Source organism: Somniosus microcephalus, chromosome 16 (genome assembly GCF_052327205.1).
Source record: "Somniosus microcephalus isolate GS21.2 chromosome 16, FLI_Smic_1.0, whole genome shotgun sequence".
Taxonomy (NCBI): Eukaryota; Metazoa; Chordata; class Chondrichthyes; order Squaliformes; family Somniosidae; genus Somniosus; species Somniosus microcephalus.
The window spans coordinates 55,625,370-55,647,134 of NC_141002.1; the positions used below are offsets into that span (position 1 = coordinate 55,625,370).

The window sequence follows — 21,765 nt, forward strand, 5'->3', positions numbered from 1 at the left end:
AATTAAACATACCAGGTTATTTAACGATCAGGAAGGACAGGCAGGAAGGAAGGGGAGGTGGGGTGGCTATGTTAATAAAGGAAGGAATCACTGTAATAAAGAGAAATGATATTGGGTCAAAAGATCAGGATAATGAAACAGTTTGGGTGGAGGTAAGGAATAATAAGGGGAAAAAAACACTAGTGGGCGTAGTCTATAGGCCTCCGAACAGTTGCAACTCTGTTGGACGGAGTATCAATCAGGAAATAGTTGAGGCTTGTAATAAGGGAACATCTATAATTATGGGGGATTTTAACTATCATATTAATTGGACAAATCAAATTGGGCAGGGCTGCCTTGAGGATGAGTTCATTGAGTGTATTAGGGATGGGTTTCTTGAGCAGTATGTAACTGAACCGACCAGGGGGCAAGCAACCTTAGATCTGGTCCTGTGTAACGAGACAGGATTAATTAAAAATGTCCTAGTAAAGGATCCACTTGGAATGAGTGACCATAACATGGTTGAATTCCATATTCAATTAGAGGGTGAGAAGGTTGGATCTCAAACAAGCGTGCTAAGCTTGAATAAAGGAGACTATGAAGGTATGAGAGCGGAATTGAGTAGAGTGGATTGGGAAAATAGATTAAAGGGTAAGACGATACATGATCAGTGGTGTACATTTAAGGAGTTATTTTACAACTTCGAAAAAATATATATTCCACTGAGACGAAAAGGGTGTAAAAGAAAAGACAGCCATCCGTGGCTAAGTAAAGAAATTAAGGATAGTATTCGACTAAAAACGAGGGCATATAAGGTAGCCAAATCTAGTGGGAGGATAGAGGATTGGGAAAACTTTAAAAGACAGCAAAAAGTAACAAAGATTGATTAAGAAAGGGAAGATAGATTATGAAAGTAAATTAGCAAAAAATATAAAAACAGATAGTAAGAGTTTTTATAGTTATATAAAAAGAAAAAAGGGTGGCTAAAGTAAATGTTGGTCCCTTAGAGGATGAGACCGGGAAATTAATGGTGGGAAATATGGAGATGGCAAAAACACAATGAATATTTTGTATTAGTCTTTACAGTAGAGGACACTAAGAATATCCCAACACTGGACAAACAGGGGGCTATGGGGGGGGGAGGAGTTAAACACGATCAAAATCACTAAGGAAGTGGTACTCAGTAAAATAATGGGACTCAAGGCGGATAAATCACCTGCACCTGATGGCTTACATCCTAGGGTCTTGAGGGAAGTGGCGGTAGGGATTGTGGATGCATTGGTAATAATTTTCCAAAACTCCCTGGACTCAGCAAAGGTCCCGGCAGATTGGAAAACTGCTAATGTAACACCCTTATTTAAAAAGGGCAGTAGACAGAAGGCTGGAAACTATAGACCGGTTAGCCTAACATCTGTGGTAAGTAAAATTTTGGAGTCCATTATTAAGGAGACAGTAACAGGACATTTGGATAATCATCATTTAATAGGACAAAGTCAGCATGGTTTTATGAAGGGGAAGTCATGTTTGACAAATTTGCTGGAGTTCTTTGAGGAAGTAACATATAGGGTGGATAAAGGGGAACCAGTGGACGTAGTGTATTTAGACTTCCAAAAGGCATTTGACAAGGTGCCACACAAAAGATTATTGCTTAAGATAAAAAAATCACAGGATTGGGGGTAATATTCTGGCATGGGTAGAGGATTGGCTATCTAACAGAAGGCAGAGAGTTGGGATAAATGGTTCATTCTCAGAATGGCAATCAGTAACTAGTGGTGTTCCGCAGGGGTCGGTGCTGGGTCCCCAACTCTTTACAATCTATATTAACGATTTGGAGGAGGGGACCGAGTGTAACATATCAAAGTTTGCAGATGATACTAAGATGGGAGGGAAAGTAGTGAGTGAGGAGGACATAAAAAACCTGCAAGGCGACATAGACAGGCTAAGTAAGTGGGCAGAGATTTGGCAGATGGAATACAATACTGGAAAGTGTGAGGTTATGCACTTTGGCAGGAAAAATCGTAGAGCAAGCTATTATCTTAATGGCAAGAAACTGGAAAGTACTGAAGTACAAAGGGATCTGGGGGTCCTGGTGCACGAAACTCAAAAGGTTAGTATGCAGGTGCAGCAAGTGATTAAGAAGGCCAATGGAATGTTGGCTTTCATTGCTAGGGGGATAGAATATAGAAATAGGGATGTATTGCTTCAGTTGTACAAGGTATTGGTGAGACCGCACCTAGAATACTGCATACAGTTTTGGTGTCCATACTTAAGAAAAGACATACTTGCTCTCGAGTCAGTACAAAGAAGGTTCACTCGGTTAATCCCGGGGATGAGGGGATGGACATATGAGGAGAGGTTGAGTAGATTGGGACTCTACTCATTGGAGTTCAGAAGAATGAGATGCGATCTTATTGAAACATAAAAGATTGTGAAGGGGTTGGATCGGGTGGATGCGGAGAGGATGTTCCCGATGATGGGTGAAACTAGAACTAGGGGGCATAGTCTTAGAATAAGGGGCTGCTCTTTCAAAACTGAGATGAGGAGGAACTACTTCACTCAGAGGGTGGTAGGTCCATGGAATATGCTGCCCCAAAAAGCTGTAGAAGCTACATCATTACATAAATTTAAAACAGAAATAGACAGTTTCCTAGAAGTAAAGGGAATTAAGGGTTACGGGGAGCGGGCAGGAATTTGGACATGAGTCTAGGTTCGGATCGGACATGGCCCTGTGGGTAGCGGAGCGGGCCCAGGGGCCGTGTAGCCTGATCCTGCTCCTATTTCGTGTGTCAAATTATGTTAGATTCAGGAGATGTTTCTGTGATATTAGATTGGCGGTTAGGATCAGATCAGCCATGATCTTATTGAATGGCGGAGCAGGCTCGAGGGGCCGATTGGCCTACTCCTGCTCCTATTTCTTATGTTCTTATGTCTTATTGATTCTTGTTGAATGTGCAGCTATTCCGTGACGGATTTTGTACTGATTGCAATCTGCTGTTTATTACAATGTTTTAATTTTCAAAAGATATACCTAATTTATATAGCATTAATATGAGTGTATGTGTTTTTTTAATAAGAGGGAAAACAGCAAAATGGAGAGAGCAGGAAAGGAGAGAGAGAGAGAGAGAGAGAGAGAACCAGGATAAGAAGTAAAGGAGAAGAGACAGAAATGAAAGAGATAGAGGGACAGAAACAGAGGAGAGAGAGAAATGAAAAAGGAGAGAAAGAGAGAGATCGGCAGAGAGACAGAAGTGAATAACGGGAGAGACAACAGAAACACAGGAGACACAGACAGTAAAAAAGATAGAAGCAAAGTAGGAGAGAGATACAGAAACAAATGAAACAGGCAGAAGTGAAGGAGAAAAAGAGAAAAGTGAAAAAGAAAAAAAAACAGAAGTAAAAAAGAAAAAAGTAAAGAAGATAGAGAAACAGAAATAAAGAAAAGCAAAATAATCTTTATTTGCATACTTACTGGTACCAGTATCCTTAGCTAGAAGGATGCAAGAGCCCATGAGAATTTTTGGGAAAAACCTGAGCTCCCCGCCCCCCCCCCAAAAAAATGAAAGCCATGGTTTTAAACAACTGCTCAATTTTCTGAGCATCAGAAGTTGTTACAATCTTATTGTTACAATAAATGCAGTCATCATATACAATGCAACTATACTTATTACTGCAATTGAAATGTATTGTGCGACTGCCAAGAGAATTTATAACACATTTTTCTGTAGGCGACAGCAATTCTAACTAATGCATGTGCAACTCCTGTAACAAAAAACTTTCGTTCCCCAGATAGCTGGCAATAAAGAATGGCACAATAGGCATTTGATCATTAATTCTAAATACATTTTCCGACTTTCCAATTACAGTAATGACTATCTTCTCAATTTTTCTTTCTCCCATCAGACTTCCACACTGTGCTTTCCAGTTCATAGTCACTCTCTGCCTACCAACGGTGAGCACTAAAACCTCCCAGTTGTTGCCTGGACTCACATCTCCTTTCTCTTTTTCATATTCCCGATATACTCCTAATTCTCATTTATAAGCTAACCACTTCTCTTATAAGAACAAGCATTGATATTGCGTATTTCACAACCTCAGGCCATTCCAAAGCACTTTACAGCCAGGGAAGTACTTTTGAAGTGTAGTCACTGTTGTAATGTAGGAAACACGGCAGTCAATTTGCACACAGCAGATCCCACAAACAGCAATGAAATAATGATGTTGGTTGAGGGAGAAATATTGGCCAGGACACAAAGAGAACTCCCCTGCTCTTCTTCAAAATAGTGCCATGGGATCTTTCACATCTACCCAACATGAGGCCTCAGTTTAACATCTCATCGAAAGATGGCACTTTGAATACTGCAGCACCTCCTCAGTATTGCACTGAAGTGTCAGCCTAGATTATGTGCTTAAATCTCTGGATTATAGAGAACAGTAGATAGGAGTCAACATACAGCATACTGTTGAAGACATGCAAATGAAATAGCCCATTGAATAGAATTGATGTATCCAATTTACCACCAAAATACTTAACCGACTCTTTGCTCTCTCTATTTCTACACAGACAGAAAAATAAGAATTTATTTTGATATTATGGTTAGCAACAGACAAAAAGATAGAGAGGAACACAAAGATTAAAAGACAAACACAGGTCATTATTGCATGCATACAATTCTAGGGACAGAGGCACGCAGTTTCTTTTTCAGTGAGCAACACCACAATAGATCAAATATATATCTGCATGCACTTCAGTCACTATTAAAGCAATATATTGTCATATTTATATTATAAATTCCTAAATCCATATTTACAATGGAAACTGCCTATGTAAACTTGTCACATTGTAATTACACCCTCCTGCCAGTGTTGGCACTGCAGTGCCTCACATGTGCATCTCCCAGTTCCTCAGCCATTACAACAGGGAACCATATGCTCTAACCAACTCTACTTCTCTGCTGTCCTAACTGGTCTAAGTTTTGGTATTTAATTATAAGTAATAATATAAAATCAAAGTAACATTAAAATAAGGACAGAATATATGCCTTCAATTGGAGACTGAATTCCGCAGGTGCACTCTGGCCAGTTTATCTCCTGCTCTCTAAGCCTGCTTCTTCTTAAGACTACAATTGGTCTCGACTTCCTGTATGTAATGCCCTGCGAGGTGTAAATATGCATCTGTAATACATTAAAAATCTTATGGCTGTGCACACTTACTGTTTATGCCACTTGGTTTCCTGTTTTTGTCACAGTTTCTGTGTCAAAGTTTCCATTATAAACTCCTATGGCCACATTTCTAATTGAAACCGCCTATGTAAACTCTATCCCTCTGATTGTTCAGTCTGGCAACTGGGTTCCCAGTATTCTCTCAAAATACTTGATGAAATTTATTTTTCACCCACCATTTTCCCTTCAGTAGCTGAAATTTCTAATGTCCAAAATAAGGTTTAAAAAGAATTTTTTTAAATTACATATTTCCCAATACTGTAACATGATTAAATATATCTATTGCATTATCTTTAGTGCCTTTTAATGCCTTCATTACTTGGTGCGAGTTAGGACACGGGCAGCAGAGTTTTGGATGAAAGGGAGGGGAAGGGGGAAGGTATGTCTTTATGTAATGTGACTTCATTTTTGAAAAGAAAATCAGTTGAATCTTGAAGTCAGCTAATTAGCTCACCAGTGTTTTGTTGACAGTTAGAAAACATTAATTGTTAATGGCTTCCAGGCTGAGATTCTAATTTCTAACATGTATAACTGTGGGGGAGGGGGCAGGGAAGAGAAAGAGAGGGAGGGAGGGAGGGAGAAAGAGAGAGAGAGAGAGAGAGAGAGAGAGCTTATCTCGTTTCAATTTTGATTTTTTTTTAAAGAACAAGTTGAGTTTTGAAAGCAGAGTCTGAGAGAAAAGGAAAGAGGATTTTCATCCCACTGGTTTGGACTAGAGATGAAAGGGCAATATAAGGAACCACTGCACCACTCAGTCCCTTCCTCAGTCAGTTCTAATACAACTAAAACATAATTTTCAAATCTACATTAAACTTGTATTAATAGCAGGTGCTAACTTCCCATTAGCAAGTATTACCGAGTTCACTCAAAACACGTAGGTTGTGGGATTGAGAGAGGGAACAAATGAGGCCTCACACACAGTTCCCAGTGTGCAGCACCACCAATCCAGCTGGTAAAACATCAGTGTTTCCTTACAGCACTCATTTAAGGATCCTCTCTGTAACATTCTCTCTTTAAAAAGTGTTATTTAGCTGGCTAGGTGCCAAAAATCACATTTTAACAAGGCTCTACTGTGCCATTTTAGCACATTCAACTTCTAAAATGTGACCTGGTGATATTTCTAATGATTTGTTTTGGTTTCAACATTTATATATATAAGTCACAGTAGAAAATCAACCTAACCTCTTTATATTTAAAAACTGAAAAAAGCTCAAGATCTCCCTCTACAGATTGTAATATTGTACAACTGCTTCTTGCAGCCCCATACTAAGAACATATTGCTAAACTACCCTCAGGTCATCTGTGTGTCACTCTGTCCAGAACAGATTCCAATATCTTGCAGATTAAGTCAACTAGGTTGAAATATAACCATAGCAATGGAAATATCATTGTTTCTCAGTCATTTAATTTTTCTAGTTTGTTTCTGGCAACTTATCATGCTCATCAATCTCAGGGAGGTCAGTAAAGAAAGAACTTACATTTATCCCATGCCTGATCAGAATAAAAAAAATTATTATTCCTTTCAGGTGTATTAACAATCACCTGAAAACAAGATGAATGTCATTTTGAGGAAACATATCAGAATCCTAAATCACATTTTAATTCATCATTAATCTCAGTGGTCTAAGATGTGTGGTGGATGGGTTAACTTCATTGCTTGCTAGGCAGATTCACACAGAGGCCAACAAAGCCATAGTCCATGATCTCCATTAAAAAAAGGTGTTAACCTCAGGCCGGTTAAATATCAAACTAAAGATTGATAGTAAAACAAAAAGCAAAGCCTGCAGCTGCTGGAAATCCAAAATGGAAACAGAAAATGCTGGAAAGACTCAGCAGGTCAGGCAGCACCTGTGGAGAGAGGAAGGTAAGGTTAACGGTTCAAGTCAATGACCTTTCGTCGGTCTTTCTTCATCTCTCACCAGGGTAAGACTTCAGGCCCTCCACTTCTTCCTTGAACAGCAGCCTAATCAGTCTCCACCCACCACCACCTGGCTGAACTTGCTCGCTCATTCAACAGCTTCTCCTTTAACTCCACTCACTTCCTCGAAATAAAAGGGGTTGTTATGGAAGCCCGCATGGGTCATACCCATGTCTGGCTTTCTGTAGGATATGCTGAGTATTCTTTATTCCAGTCCTACTCAGGTCCCCTCCCGGACCTCTTCTTCTGGTACACAGATGACTGTCAGTGCTGCTTCCTGTTCTTGTCCTGAGCTGGAGAATTTAATTAATTTTGCTTAAAACAAGGGTTCGGACAAAAGATTATCAACCTGAAACAACCCTACCCTCCTCTCTCCATAGATGCTCCCTGACCTGCTGAGTGTTTCCAGCATTTTTGGTTTATTAAAGATAGGCAGAATCAATTTTTGTGAACAGCAGTAATATGACACACAGCTGAAAAACATACCTCAGTCACTCACAGCAATATACTATTGCCAGCTATACCTACCTTTCCAGGTACAAACACCCTACCTCAGCACTGCCCCAAGTCCAATCAGCTCAATCGATCCCTCCGTAACTACTTTGCAGCCTTCCGGACTCAATATCGAGTTCAACAATTTCAGATCATAACCTCGGCCCCTACTACTTTTTTACTTATAATTTTTTCCACCCCTTTGTTTTGGGTCTTCCTTTCCCGCCCACTTTCCTTTTGTTTCTCTCTCCCACCTGGCTGCTGTCTCCTATCCTGCCAGTACACTTCACACCTAATCTCAGCTGTCTTTTGTCTCCACTGGCCTATTACCATCTCATCTGGTTTCGAATACCTTTTATTGTCTCTTTTACTTCTTTTGTTCGATCGCAGCCCTGCCTTCGATCTATTTTCTTTTCTTTCCAGTTTTGAAGAAGGGTTTCGACCCGAAACGTCAACTCAAATTTCTCTCCACGATGTTGCCCGACCTGCTGAGTTTTTCCGGCAATTTCTGTTGTTATTTCGGATTTCCAGCATCTGCAGTATTTTGCTATCGTACCACCTTCTGTCCATTGTATCAGCAGTCATTTTCCCATGGCTCGGAGACAAACTATCTTTGTTATTGACAATATTAAGTGTTGTTTGTAATCAGCTGTATTAATCAATTATACCTAATTGCTCTTCTGCAGTGAGTTAACATTATGGCCCTGAAATTGCACTGCTCGATGCTAGAGCACAAACACATTCATCTGAAACTGCTCTTCGCTGCTATTTTAGCAGAGGCATTTATCCTTTAAAATAACCTTGTGTGTGCTGGCAGGATTCATGCCACTGAGTCAAAGGGTTTCTAGCACCAAAACGGACGCAAGCCCATAATTTAGGCCGACATTTCAGTGCAGTGCTAAAAGGGATTCTCCATTGTCAGGGGGTGCTGTTATTCACATAAGAATCCCTAGATCCCGCCTGCCAGCTCAGTGGACATAAAGGATCCTAGAACCCATGGCACTATCTGAAAAACAGCAGCGAGTTCTCCCAGCGTCAAGGCTGGTTTTCCTAAAGGGGTCCAACCATCTACCATTTTTTGATACTCCAGATGAATCTTTGGAAACATTGGTCCTAAAAATCCCAAGACCCGTGGTTTTGCATTGAACTGCCAAATGGAGGAAAGGGGAATTGCGGATCTGCAAGGGTTCTGACCCTTTTACTGCCCCATTAGATAACCTGGTGCTTTCAGCAGTGGGCCTATAATATGCCTGCCCACAAATGGGTAGAGGAATTATAATGAGATGTAAATAAAGAAAATATGTTACAAGATATATTTTCCTCATTTACACCTTTAGCAACACTGGGTGCCAGGAATGCTCGTGAGACCCCTACGTCCAGCATTACTCAGGCTCAGAGTGCAGGAGGAGGCGAGAGTTAAAAAAATTCAAAGACTGGCTTTGGCCACACAATTAATTACAGAGCCATCAACTGCAGAAGCCAAGAGAACAAGTCAAATATCTTAATGGTTCTGAAGCTCAGTCAGCCCACTTATGGTGCAACAAGGTGTCGCAACAAAATTCCTCCCCTTCTCCTTGACTCAGGCAGGCACTGGAAACAGTTGGGCACTCACCCACGATATTTAAAATAATCTGACCCCTGGATTTCTAAAAGGTTCAAGATAATTGGCATTGGGCAGGTGGGAAGAAGTGCTGCTCCACCCCAGATCAGCCCCTCTTCCCAGGAATTACATGGCTGTCATCTTTTATCCAAGAATCCTTGCAAAGAAGCAGAAAACTTAAATAAAAGAGTGACTCAATGTAACAGTTTGTTTGATTTACAGTTTAGCTCCAAACCATGGTCACCATTTTCCACTCTCTGTTTTAGTCAATGCTTATGCATTCTCAAAATGTCCCTCCAAATTATCTTGACCCAGGATTCCAAACATTTGTAATCAAACAGGTACATGAATAAAAGCATAGTTCGATGAGATTAAAAGGGTAGCAGTTACCTTTGTGTTATTTTAACAATTTAACATGTAAAATTCTTCACTTATAAAAAAAAAAGTCAACGATAGCCCACACAGGGATTTTACAAGTTAACCAAGTTCTTAAAAATAACACTGAGAAATTTCCACCCTAAAAAGTGTTTATATATGAAGTTAAATCATCCTCCTTCCTGAATCAGTTCTCGGTGTACCGGATATAAAGCTAGGAGTTCTTGTACAGTCATTAAAGCCTAAATAAACAGCAGACAATTTTACAATAGCTTGAAAAATATGCAATTTTCTCCAGAAATAAATGTAATTAAAAAAAAAAACTTTAACTGTTCATATTTATATGTATGTATTCCAACTGCTCTGCATATTTATGTTCATTCAGTGGTGTTTAATGAACACATTACAACTCTGCAATCCTGGCACACAAAAGTAAAAATGATCATCGGGTGGTAAAGCACACTGGAGTGCAGCAGTGTGCCACAGAGTATTGGGAAATGAATTCACTTCTGCAATCGCCCATAGCTGGATTTCCCAATCTCAACAGTGCTGCTGTGGAAAGACACTGATGGGAGTAAATGTATTGCCACCTTACCCCCAAGAACTTAGTACCCCATTGACCATTACCTGTTAAAAAAATGTATTTAGGCACTAAAATGTTACAGTAGCCTTGGAGAGCTTCAATATGTGACTGCTTTACAATAGGTTTTGGGCACAATTCAAATAATGTTCATTATGAATATGTCAAATCATTACAACATTGCTCAAGATGCAAGCAGTATGGGTGGCTACATATTTCTGGGAAATCACTGTTCGTAGTGCTGTATAGTCACAATATAAAAACATTTTTAAAAGAAATAGCTGTTCCATGTTCAACTTAGACAAATACATTAAATTAAAGATAGAATGAAAGTAACTTCTCCTGCTTACATCTGGGAGAGCAACACTTGTGTGATACTACCTTCAAGAGGCCAATTTATTCTGAAAAGTGAATCTCTTCTACTGTTACTAGTGGTACAAGAGGGTGTATTTGGGAACTATAAAAACCTTGAGAATTAAGAGGAATCATCAGTCAGCATTTCTATTAAATGCACAGGGATCCCTTCTGTAGAAGAGGAAGTGGCTTAACAGTACATCCAAAACTCAAAGTACCGTGGGGAGTGGAAGGGCTGTTGGGGGTGATTGAGGAGTGGACTAGGGTGTTGCGGAGGGAGCAGGCCCTTCGGAATGCTGAAAGGGGAGTGGAGGGAAAGATGTGTTTGGTGGTGGGATCACACTGGAGGTGGCAGAGAATGATCCGTTGAATGTGGAGGCTGGTGGGGTGAAAGGTGATGACAAGGGGAACCCTATCATGGTTCTGGGAGGGAGCGGAGGGGAAGGGGTGAGAGCAGAAGTGCGGGAAATGGAACGGACACGGTCGAGGGTCATGTCAACCAGAGGGGAATCCTCGGTTGAGGAAAAAGGAAGACCTATCGGAAGCACTGGTATGGAAGGTGGCATCGTCAGAACAGATGTGGCGGAGACGGAGAAACTGGGAGAATGGAAGAGTCATCGCAGGAAGCGGGTGGGAGGAAGCGTAATCTAGATTGCTGTGGGAATCAGTGGATGTTTGTCGATAGCCTATCCCCAGAAATGGAGACAGAGAAGTCGAGGAAGGGAAGGGAAGAGTTGGAGATGGACCATGTGAAGGTGAGGGAAGGGTGGAAATTGGAAGCATGAAATTTTCTCGTTCAGTGCGAGAGCAGGAAACGGCACCAATACAGTCATCAATGAACGGATAAAAGAGGTGAGGGAGGGAACCTGAGTAGGACTGGAACAAAGAATGTTCCACATATCCCATGAAAAGGCATCCAAAACTCAACTGCCCATATTCTATCTCACCCCAGTATCCACTGACCGGCAATGGCCCCAATACCTCCAATGTAAAATTCTCATCCTCATGTTGAAATTCCTTCAAACCTCACCCCTCCCGACCTCTAACCTCCGCCAACCCTACAACCCCCCAGAACTCTACGTTCCTCTGACTCTGGCTTCTTGTGCAGCCCTGCTCCCCATCACTGGTAGCTGTCTTCAGCCATCCAGGCCCCACACTCAATTTCCCATCCTCTCCTATCAATTACATTTTCTTCTCCTACTTTTATGTCTATGCAGTGACATGCAGAATCCCCCAGCCAAGAGGGCAGAGAGGAAACCTCCCTATGCTTCAAAAGCTACCAGCTGCATACGAGTGATAAAAACAGAAAATACACAGTAGGTGCGCTAGCATTTGAAAAGAGGAAGGCACATTAATGTTTCAAGAGGGTCCTTCATCAGAACTGAATTGGCTTCTAGAAAAGGATCTCTAAAATATTAACCTATCTTTCCTCTGCCAAATTTTGATGGCGGTGTTATTTATTTCCAGCATTTCTTGTTCTTATTTTTGAATTCCAGCATTTGCAGTGTCTTCTTTTTAATCAGAACGTGTCCTGCGCCTGCACCCCTCCCAAATGGGGAAACCATAGCCAACCTGTAGACTCTCTGATGGCCCAGCTAATATCATGAACTTATGGTTGAGGAGAGGGATACGAGTGGAAAAGAAACTAAAATTGAAATTACAGCTGGTGCCGTTTGTTAACTTCTGGTCATGAAACCACATCAAGACAGTTGCAAACAGCATGTCTGACTACAGACCAATGTAGTGAGGTTGCATTGTGCTGGGAAACTGGGTACTGTGCTGTGCAGGCTACAGAAGAGGGCCTGCCTACTATATTACTGCAAAGCACAGAAGCACTGAATACCAGCAGTCAAAAAGAATTGATAGTGGCTGCTCAAAGGAACTTGTTAGGAGACTTCAAAGACTGCGCCATGCAAATTGGTTATTTTCTTTTGTGGTGGGATGGTGTAAATATACAACTGCCGCTACAACCAACCTGAACACGATGACTGTAAAACCCCTGGCAAAACCCAGCAAGCACTGAGACAGCAGGTGAGCACAGGGAGATGTATTAGCACCCACTGCCACTCCCTGGAATCAGTCGCCAGGATCATCCACCCCAGCCAAACAGTAAAGCTCATCAATGTCTACAACCTACCATTTGTTATACCTTGTACTCTATACTTTGAATGTAATGTGTTAATTACTGTAATAAAAAATGTTTTTAAAAATGTAAGAAAATGTGATTTAATCATTTGTATTTTTCAACATAAATATCAATATTTTCTAATATATACCGATAGTAATACAAGACCACTTATTCCTGAACACGCCAGCTGTCCCTCAATTCTCTTTCTACTTCCTCTAAGTTTTGTTCCAAGTCAAAAATCAACGAGACATTTTGAAATATTTCATTGGGAATTTCAATCACCTTAAGATTAGCAAATATGGCCTTCTCATTCACCACTGCTCTGACAAACACTTGATGCTAGTCTTTACAAGATATAAAATCATTCCCAATGTTAATACAGGAACAAAAATGCATAATGATAATGCAATTTTCAAATCAACCTTATTATGCCTGAACAGGTTAGATTTTTTAAACTGACAAACAGGGTAATATTAACAACTGGTTTTCTCACAAGATTACATTTCTAAAATTAATTTTGTGTTTGCAAATGGATCCATTTTCCTCCCAACCAGTCACATACCTAGCTATGAGGGCCAAAGACTTGCTCCTAAATTTCAGCAATGCCATTCTTTAATCTGCCTCTTGGAACTGGGCAAGTGTATCCCATGATCTTTCCACTTTCCTTTTCTCCATATTGGGAAGTTTTGTTTAATATTTGCTCACAGATGGGGGCACCGCTGGGAAAGCTGCATTTATTGCCCATCCCCTAGTTGCTCTGAAAAGCCTTCTCCGTGAACCACTGCTGTCCTTGTGGTGATGGTGCTCTCGCAATGGTGCTGGGCCAGGAATTCCAGGTTTATGACATAGTAACACAGGCATGACGGGCCAAGTGGCCTCCTTCTGTGCTGTAAGTTTCTATGAGTCTCTGAACAATGAAGGAATGTCATTTGTCTATGTCAGGGTGGTGTGTGACTTAGAGAGGAATTTAGAGGTAATGGTGTTCCTGTGACATTGCTGCTCTTGTCCTTCTCTGTGGTAGATGTTGCAGGATTGAGAGTGTGAAGGAATAAGTCATATTCAGAAAAATACACCATTCTATGAAATATTCTGGCCTTTGTAACATGACAAACTGGGCTTGAAAATCTAATAACCTAAGAATGAAGAAGCTGTAAACAGCATACAAGCTATTGAGATAAGATAAGTTGTTGACACTGAATCAATAGCCTTATTGAAACAGGATGTTGGAGGTTCCTGAAAGTCTGACGCCTTGGACAGAACACAATGGTATACCCTGTTAAGGTGTTTTAAAGTACACTTTGTAAACAAACACAGAAAATTAAGAAACATATGCCTTCGTGGGAATGGCATCAAGTGGGGGAGGCACCAGCCGTCACATGGTTTTTGTGTTGAACTTGGAACACCTAGGAGACACGAGTCTGTGTTGCAACCAGTTGAGGTAACTAAGAAGACAATGGTGCACCCGGTTGAGGTGTTTTTAATTTACACGTTGTAAAAAGGCACAGAGAGAAGACTGGTAAGAATGATATCAAATAGATGCACCTGCTTCACACCATTTTTTATGATAAGCTTTGAACACCTAAGGGTAGAGACATAATTCTTAATGCTACAAGCTGATCTAACTGTAAGAGTAGCAGGGGCCAGCAGATAATTAGCTTACATCAGCAGAAAACTTCAAAGGAAATACCACTGAGAAAGGGTATAAAAATTGAACTTTCCAATGGGAAGATAGATTCGCTTGAAGGGGCAAAGTGATTCTCGGCTTCAGAGGCAAGCTCTGTAAGTCTACAACTCTGAGTCTCGGGGATTAACGGTATTGTATTTGATTTTGGTGGATATCCTGGAATAAGACCAAGAAATGTAAAAATGTAACGAAGTTAAGATTTGAGAATAAGGATCTCTGATAATAAGAATTGTAAGCTTTTCGTATTTGGAACTATTAATATTGCGATTGAAACACCAACTGTAAATTACATGTCGGTTCTTCAATAAATCTATATATTTTTAGAATTGTCTCACATAGTACTTCTGTATCAAACTCGCAAACTCAATCTCTGTACACTCTTTGGTGAGAAGCTGCAGAATTTTGGGGGAGTTTTCCGGACCCTCATAATATCCGGAACATTACAGTCTAGCTAAACTTATTAAAAGTGATATCTGGAAGACGGTAACATCTTCAGGTTGTTCCTTTCCTTTAGGGAGAGGTAGTCTGGACCTTTAGACCGAATTAAGCGTCTTTAGGATTCGGCTACCTCTAACTTTAGTTGAAAGTGAACATCTGGGGAATACGCCTGATCCAGGGTAGCCCTAAAGGGGCTAGGACTAGTAATTATCCCTTCAAGAGGTGCTAAGGGTAAGCTAATCCATATCTATAACATATTAAATTTGTTACGCACGGTACAAGTTGCATTGAAAACTCCATTATAAGAGTGTCCACATTTACCTGAAATACCTGTAGGTGGCAATGTTAAGGGTATCCCAACTTGTTTGTCACGTAAAGTATACCGCCTGGTGTGACACAATTGTGGTTATTTTATAGCAGTAGTATATGGTCAAAAATACTGCTCTCCATCTAAATGTAGCTGCAGGTTCTGGCCATTGGGTGATGGAGGAGCAGTATAATCGTCTTCTCAGCTCTGAATCGTTGCACATTGGATTCCAGCTATTGCAGGCAAGTCCTTTTTCTAAAATGTTAACGTTTTAAGTTCATAAATGTGATTAACTTTTTTCATTTTCCAAATGTTTTCATTCAAGATTATTGCTTAATAATTTTTCACATTGAACATTACCTTTTAATATATTTGTATTTATTTTATTGAAGATTTACCCTCATTTTGATGTCCTGCTGCCTCTAATGCCAGGCCATGTTTGACTTCCTGCTAGGTACAACCAGTAGTGACCCACAGTGAGCCCAACTGAGCGCCTCCAGCCACAGTTCACAACAAAATATCTCCCTCCCCCTCGATCCCTCTGCCTTCCTGCCCCCTTCCCGTTTGTTCATAGAATAGTACAGCACAGGAGGCCATTCGGCCCATCGAGCCTCCATCGGCTCTTTCGAAGAACAATCCAGTTAGTCCCTTTCCCCCATATCCCTGCAATTTTTTCTCCTTCAAGTATTTATCCAATTCCCTTTTGAAGGCTATTGAATCTGTATCCACCGCCCCATCAGGCAGCGCGTTCCAAATCTTAACCACTCGTTGCGTAAAAAAGGCTTTTCTCACATCGCATCTTTTGCCAATCACCTTAAATTTGTGCCCTCTGGTTATCGACCCTCCAGCCATTGGAAACAGTTTCTCTTTATTTACTCTATCTAAACCCTTCATGATTTTAAACACCTCTATCGAATCTCCTCTTAGCCGTCTCTGCTCTAAGGAGAACAATCCCAGCTTCTCCAGTCTATCCACGTAACTGTATTCCCTCATCCCTGGAACCATTCTACTAAATCTCTTCTGCACCCTCTCCAAAACCTTCACGACCTTCCTAAAGTGTGGTGCCCAGAATCGGACACAATACTCCAGCTGAAGCCAAACTAGTGTTTTATTTGGTTTAGCCTAACTTCCTGGCTTTTGTACTCTATGCCTCTATTTTAAAGCCCAGGATCCCATATAATTTATTAACTGCGGTGTTAACATAGGCTCACCTTTGAAATTTTGCCATTGTTTAATTTTTATTTATATTTTGTAATGTATTCTAAATGCTTATAGCAATTGTATTTCTTTTATTTACATGATGATGACAAAGTCGTAGAATTACATGGAAATTAGAACATGGAAACAGAACTTCAACCCCACTAGTCAGTGTTTGTATTTGTCCTCCACATAAACGTCCTAATCCCAAGTGCTCACGCTATTCCCATATCAGTTTACCCCCTCCCTTCCTTCCACCACCTATCTAATATGTTCTTACACGTTGACACAGTCTCTGCTTCAATCTCACTGAAGCAGCCCATTTCAGCCTATAAAAGGACCTGGATAACACCAAAACTTGGGCTGGCAAATGGCAGATAACATTTACATCACATAAGTTCTAGGTAATGACCATCACGAACAAGAGAAACTACAGCCATCTTCCCTTGATCGTCAATAGCCCCACCAGCACGCAATCCCACACCATCAACATCCTAGGGGTCACTACTGACCAGAAGCTGAACTGGGCCAGCCATATCAACACTGTGATTACAAGAACGGGACAGAGGCTAGGTACTCTGGGACAAGCAGCTCACCCCCTGACCTCTCAAAGCCTCTCCACCATCTTCAAGGCTCAAGTCAGGAGTGTGACAGAATACTCAGCACTCACCTGGGTGAGTGTAGCCACAACAGTACTCAAGAACCTCAACACCGTCCAGGACAGAGCAGTTTGCAGCTGTAATATGTACAATCTACAGGATGCACTGCAGCAACTCACCAAGGTTGCTCCAATGGCACCTCCCTCCCCTGCGAACACTGCCACCATGAAGAACAAGAGCAGCAATGCTGTGGAAACACCATCACCTCCAAGTTCCCCTCCAAGTCACACACCAACCTAACTTGGACACAAATTGCCATTCCTTCATCATCACTGGGCCAGAATCCTGGAATTCCCTGCCTAACACCATTACGGGAACACCATCATAAGGACTGCAGCTGTTCAAGGCGGTGGCCCACCACCACCTTCTCAGGGCAACGAAGGATGAGCAATAAATGCGGCCTTGCCCGCGTTGCCCGTATCCCAAGGGCAAAGTTTAAAAATCAGTAACTCCAGTGTATTACACAGCCTCACAACTCTGTAAATAAAATAAAAAATTCTCCTGCTTTCTGACATAGATATCTTACATTTAATCTTATATCTATGTCCCCTTGTTCTAGACCCCTCTGACTGGAAACAGTCTGTCAAAGCAACCAGCAAGAAAAAAAACCCACATATAATATGGATGGCAAATTCTGGAATGATTGTACCATTATTCACATTTACAGGGAGTTTCTGAATATAAATATCTTTAGTCAAGCAGAACATTTTAGTAATGTTATTGTTGCAGAGATATTTGGTAAAGAAGAAAAGATACAAGTTATCTCAATCTACTCTTAAGTGCTATATTTCTTAGCCCTCACTATAGAAACCCACACTCTAAACAGATAGAACAGAGTACCCATTTGATGTCCTGTGTAAACAGCTACTCCCTCCTTGTGAAACATGCAGAGATTTATTTATCTAACTGTGAAACTAAATATATTTATCTGTCTACTTGCAATGGGGAAGAAAAACACCAATAATTTTCCAGAAGCCCCTCAAAAACATTTACTTCACAGTCTCGAAGGAGATCTCTTACAAACTTTGTTCCAAATCCTCAGTGGAGATGTGCAAAGTGAAAAGACAGGCAGAATGGAAAAGGAGAGGGGGTAGCCCTGATAATAAAGGATGACATAAGGACAGTCGAGAGAAAGGATCTCAGCTCCGAAGATCAGGAAGTAGAATCAGTAAGGGTGGAGATAAGGAATAACAAGGGGCAGAAAACACTGGAGAGAGTAGTATATAGGCCTCCTAACAGTAGCTATACCATTGGACAGAATATTAATCAAGAAATAGTAGGAGCTTGTAACAAAGGTAATGCAATAATCGTGGGGGATTTTAATCTTCATATAGACTAGACAAATCAAATTGGCAATGGTAGTCTGGAGGACGAGTTCATGGAATGCATTCGGGACAGTTTCCTGGAACAATACGTCATGGAACCAACCAGGGAACAGGTTATTTTAGATCTTGTATTGTGTAATGAGACAGGGTTAATTAGCAATCTCATAGTAAAGGATCCTCTGGGGCAGAGTGATCATAATATGTGAAACTTAATGTGAAATTCTATCATATTATGATCACGCTGAAACTTAATGTGAAATTCTGAGTCATCATAATATGATAAAATTTCACGTTAAGTTTCAGAGTGACTTGCCCAAGTCCGAAACTAGTGTCTTAAACTTAAATAAAGCCAATTACATAGGTATGAGGGGCGAGTTGGCTAAGGTAGATTGGAAAAATAGATTAAAAAGGTATGGCGGTAGATAAGCAGTGGCTAGCATTTAAAGAAATATTTCATAATTCTCAACAAAAATACATTCCATTGAGAAACAAAAACTCCACAGAAAAAGTGATCCATCCATGGCTAACTAAAGAAGTTAAGGATAGCATTAGATTGAAAGAAGAAGCTTATAATGTTGCGAAGAATAGTAGTAAGCCTGAGGATTGGGAGAATTTCAGAAATCAGCAAAGGATGACCATAAAATTGATAAAAAGGGAAAAAATTGAATACGAGAGAAAACTAGCAAAAAGTATAAAAACAGATTGTAAGGACTTCTACAAGTGTGTAAAAAAGAGCAAAAGTAAACGTTGGTCCCTTAGAGGCTGATACAGGAGAAATTATTATGGGGAATAAGGAAATGGCAGAAACGTTAAACAAATATTTTGTATCTGTCTTCACAGCAGCAGACATAAAAAGCATACCGAAAATGGTGGGGAACCAAGGGTCTAATGAGGGTGAGGAACTTGATGTAATTAATGTAAGTAGAGAAAAAGTACTAGAGAAATTAATGGAACTAAAAGCCGAAAAATCCCCTGGACCTGACGGCCGACATCCTAGGGTTCTAAAAAAAAGGTGGCTGCAGAAATAATGGATGCATTGGTTTTGATCTTCCAAAATTCCCTAGATTCTAGAACAGTCCCAGCAGATTGGAAAGTAGCAAATGTAACACTGCTATTCAAGAAAGGAGGGAGAGAGAAAACAGGGAACTAAAGGTCAGTTAGTCTGGCATCAGTTGTCGGGAAAATGCTGGAATCCATTGTTAAGGAAGTGGTATCAGGGCACTTAGAAAATCATTACATGATTAGGCAGAGTCAACATGGTTTTATGAAAGGGAAATCATGTTTGACAAATTTATTAAAGTTTTTTGAGGGTGCAACCAGCAAGGTAGATAAAGGGGAACCAGTGGATGTAGTAGATTTGGATTTCCAAAAGGCATTTGATAAGGTGCCACATAAAAGATTGTTACACAAGATAAGGGCTCACGGGTTGGGGGTAATATAGTAGCACGGATAGAGGATTGGTTAACGGACAGAAAACAGAGTAGGGATAAACGGGTCTTTTTCAGGTTGGCAGGCTGTAACTAGTGGGGTGCCGCAAGGATCAGTGTTGGGGCCTCAGCTATTTACAATCTATATTAATGACCTAGATGAAGGGACCGAGTGTAATGTATCAAGTTTGCTGACGATACAAAGCTAGGTGGAGAACACAAAGAGTCTGCAAAGGGATATAGATAAAGTGAGTGGGCAGTAAGTTGGCAGATGGAATATAACGTAGGGAAATTTACTTTGGTAGGAAGAGTAGAAAAACAGAATATTTTTTAAACGGTGAGAAACTTTTAAATATTGGTGTTCAGAAAGATTTGGGTGACCTCGTGCAAGAAACACAGAAAGCTAGCATGCAAGTACAGCAAGCAATAAGGAAGGCAACTGGCATGTTGGCCTTTATTGCAAGGGGGTTGGAGTATAAGAGTAAGGAAGTCTTGCTACAATTGTACAGGGCCTTGGTGAGACCACACCTGGAGTACTGTGCACAGTTTTGGTCTCCTTATCTAAGGAAGGATATACTTGTTTAGGAGGCGGTGCAACAAAGGTTCACTAGATTGATTCCTGGGATGAGAGGGCTGTCCTATGATGAGAGATTGTGTAGAATGGGCCTATAGTCTCTGGAGTTTAGAAGAATGAGAAGTAATAGAATTGAAACATACAAGATCCTGAAGGGGATTGACAGGGTAGATGCTAAGAGGTTGTTTCCTCTGGCTGGCGTGTCTAGAACTAGGGGGCATAGTCTCAGGATAAGGGGTAGGCCATTTAAGACTGAGATGATGAGAATTTCTTCACTCAGAGTTGTGAATCTTTGGAAATCTATACCCCAAAGGGCTGTGGATGCTGAGTCGCTGAGTATATTCAAGGCAGAGAGATAGATTTTTGGACTCCAGGGGAATCAAGGGATATGGGCATAGGGCAGGAAAGTGGTGTTGAGGTCATAGATCAGTCATGATCTTATTGAATGGCAGAGCTGGCTTGAAGGGCCATATGGCTTACTCCTGCTCCTAATTGTTATGTTTGACGTAAGAAAACTACTAGGCACTTGGTCTAAGCGTTAAACAAAGCTTTAATGAACTGTTTTACAACATGGAGGTCTAGTTGTGTCCTTCACTAGTTCCTGTTAAGAATGTCCTGCGCAAGCTGGGCCCATGCCAGAGTATTTATACTCTCTCTGGACAGCGCCACCCGCAGGCTACTCAGTATTATTTCATAAGTCTTTCTTTCATGAATGACTGATTCATGTCAATGTTCTTATGTTCTCCAGCCTCATCCTTTGCAATAGTGTAATCTGACTTAGTATGAGCAACACCATGAGACATCTGGAAGCAGTAAAAGTGACTGAAGCAATTACACAGCCAATATAAAGTGTTAAGAACTGGACAATGATTTATTTTGGGAAATAAAAGGGTAGATAAAAGGATAAACAAATAATTAGATTAGATGGGCACTTGTGATATCTTCATGGTCCTAGATATAGTCGTAATGAAAGTAAATTATATTCAACTATAGTCAGGTAATACCTAAAGAGGAAAGTAAGCATTACCTTTGAGCAGAGGTTGGAAGGTGGGAATTTCGTGCAGCTTAATAACATCTGGATCATTCCAGGTGGTTCGAACAGGTTGCTGTGTTCCTGTAGCAACAACTATTATGTCATCCATTTTAGCTCTTTGCTTCGCTGGAGAATTTGTTGCTGAATAAGAAAAAAAAAATGACACACATCCTGGCATAGTTTTTGATCTTTTAAAAAATATACACACACACATACACAGCCCATAAGAATTAATATGGTAGCATCTACAACATATCTTGTTATGAAACAACACTGGTCACAGACTCTACAGCCTCTAATCTGCCCATGGTTGTTGGAACAAACCAGAGAGGTAACTACAATAAAAAAGAGAAAGGGGAAAGTGAAGAGTAGCAAGATAGACAATAATCAAAAGGAATGGAGAGTGAAAAGCTTAAAAGAGAAAACCATAAATAAGTGAGAAAGAAACAAAATGAATATGAAAAGAAAAACATAA

The 21,765-nt window shown here is 40.6% G+C and overlaps 1 protein-coding gene across 2 annotated transcripts in view; it reads right to left on the minus strand.

Moving 5' to 3' along the window:
• borcs5 (BLOC-1 related complex subunit 5) overlaps nt 1–21,519 on the minus strand; it is a 101,940-nt gene extending 80,421 nt beyond the window's left edge. Inside the window, exon 1 of one of the 2 annotated variants that reach the window (XM_086009075.1) lies at nt 21,285–21,519. In XM_086009075.1, the coding sequence (XP_085865201.1) occupies nt 21,285–21,504 (220 nt within the window). In that variant the 5' untranslated portion in view covers nt 21,505–21,519. The remainder of the gene's footprint in view (nt 1–21,284) is intronic. The other variant, XM_086009074.1, reaches the window with a different exon arrangement.
• Nucleotides 21,520–21,765: the final 246 nt, after the last annotated feature.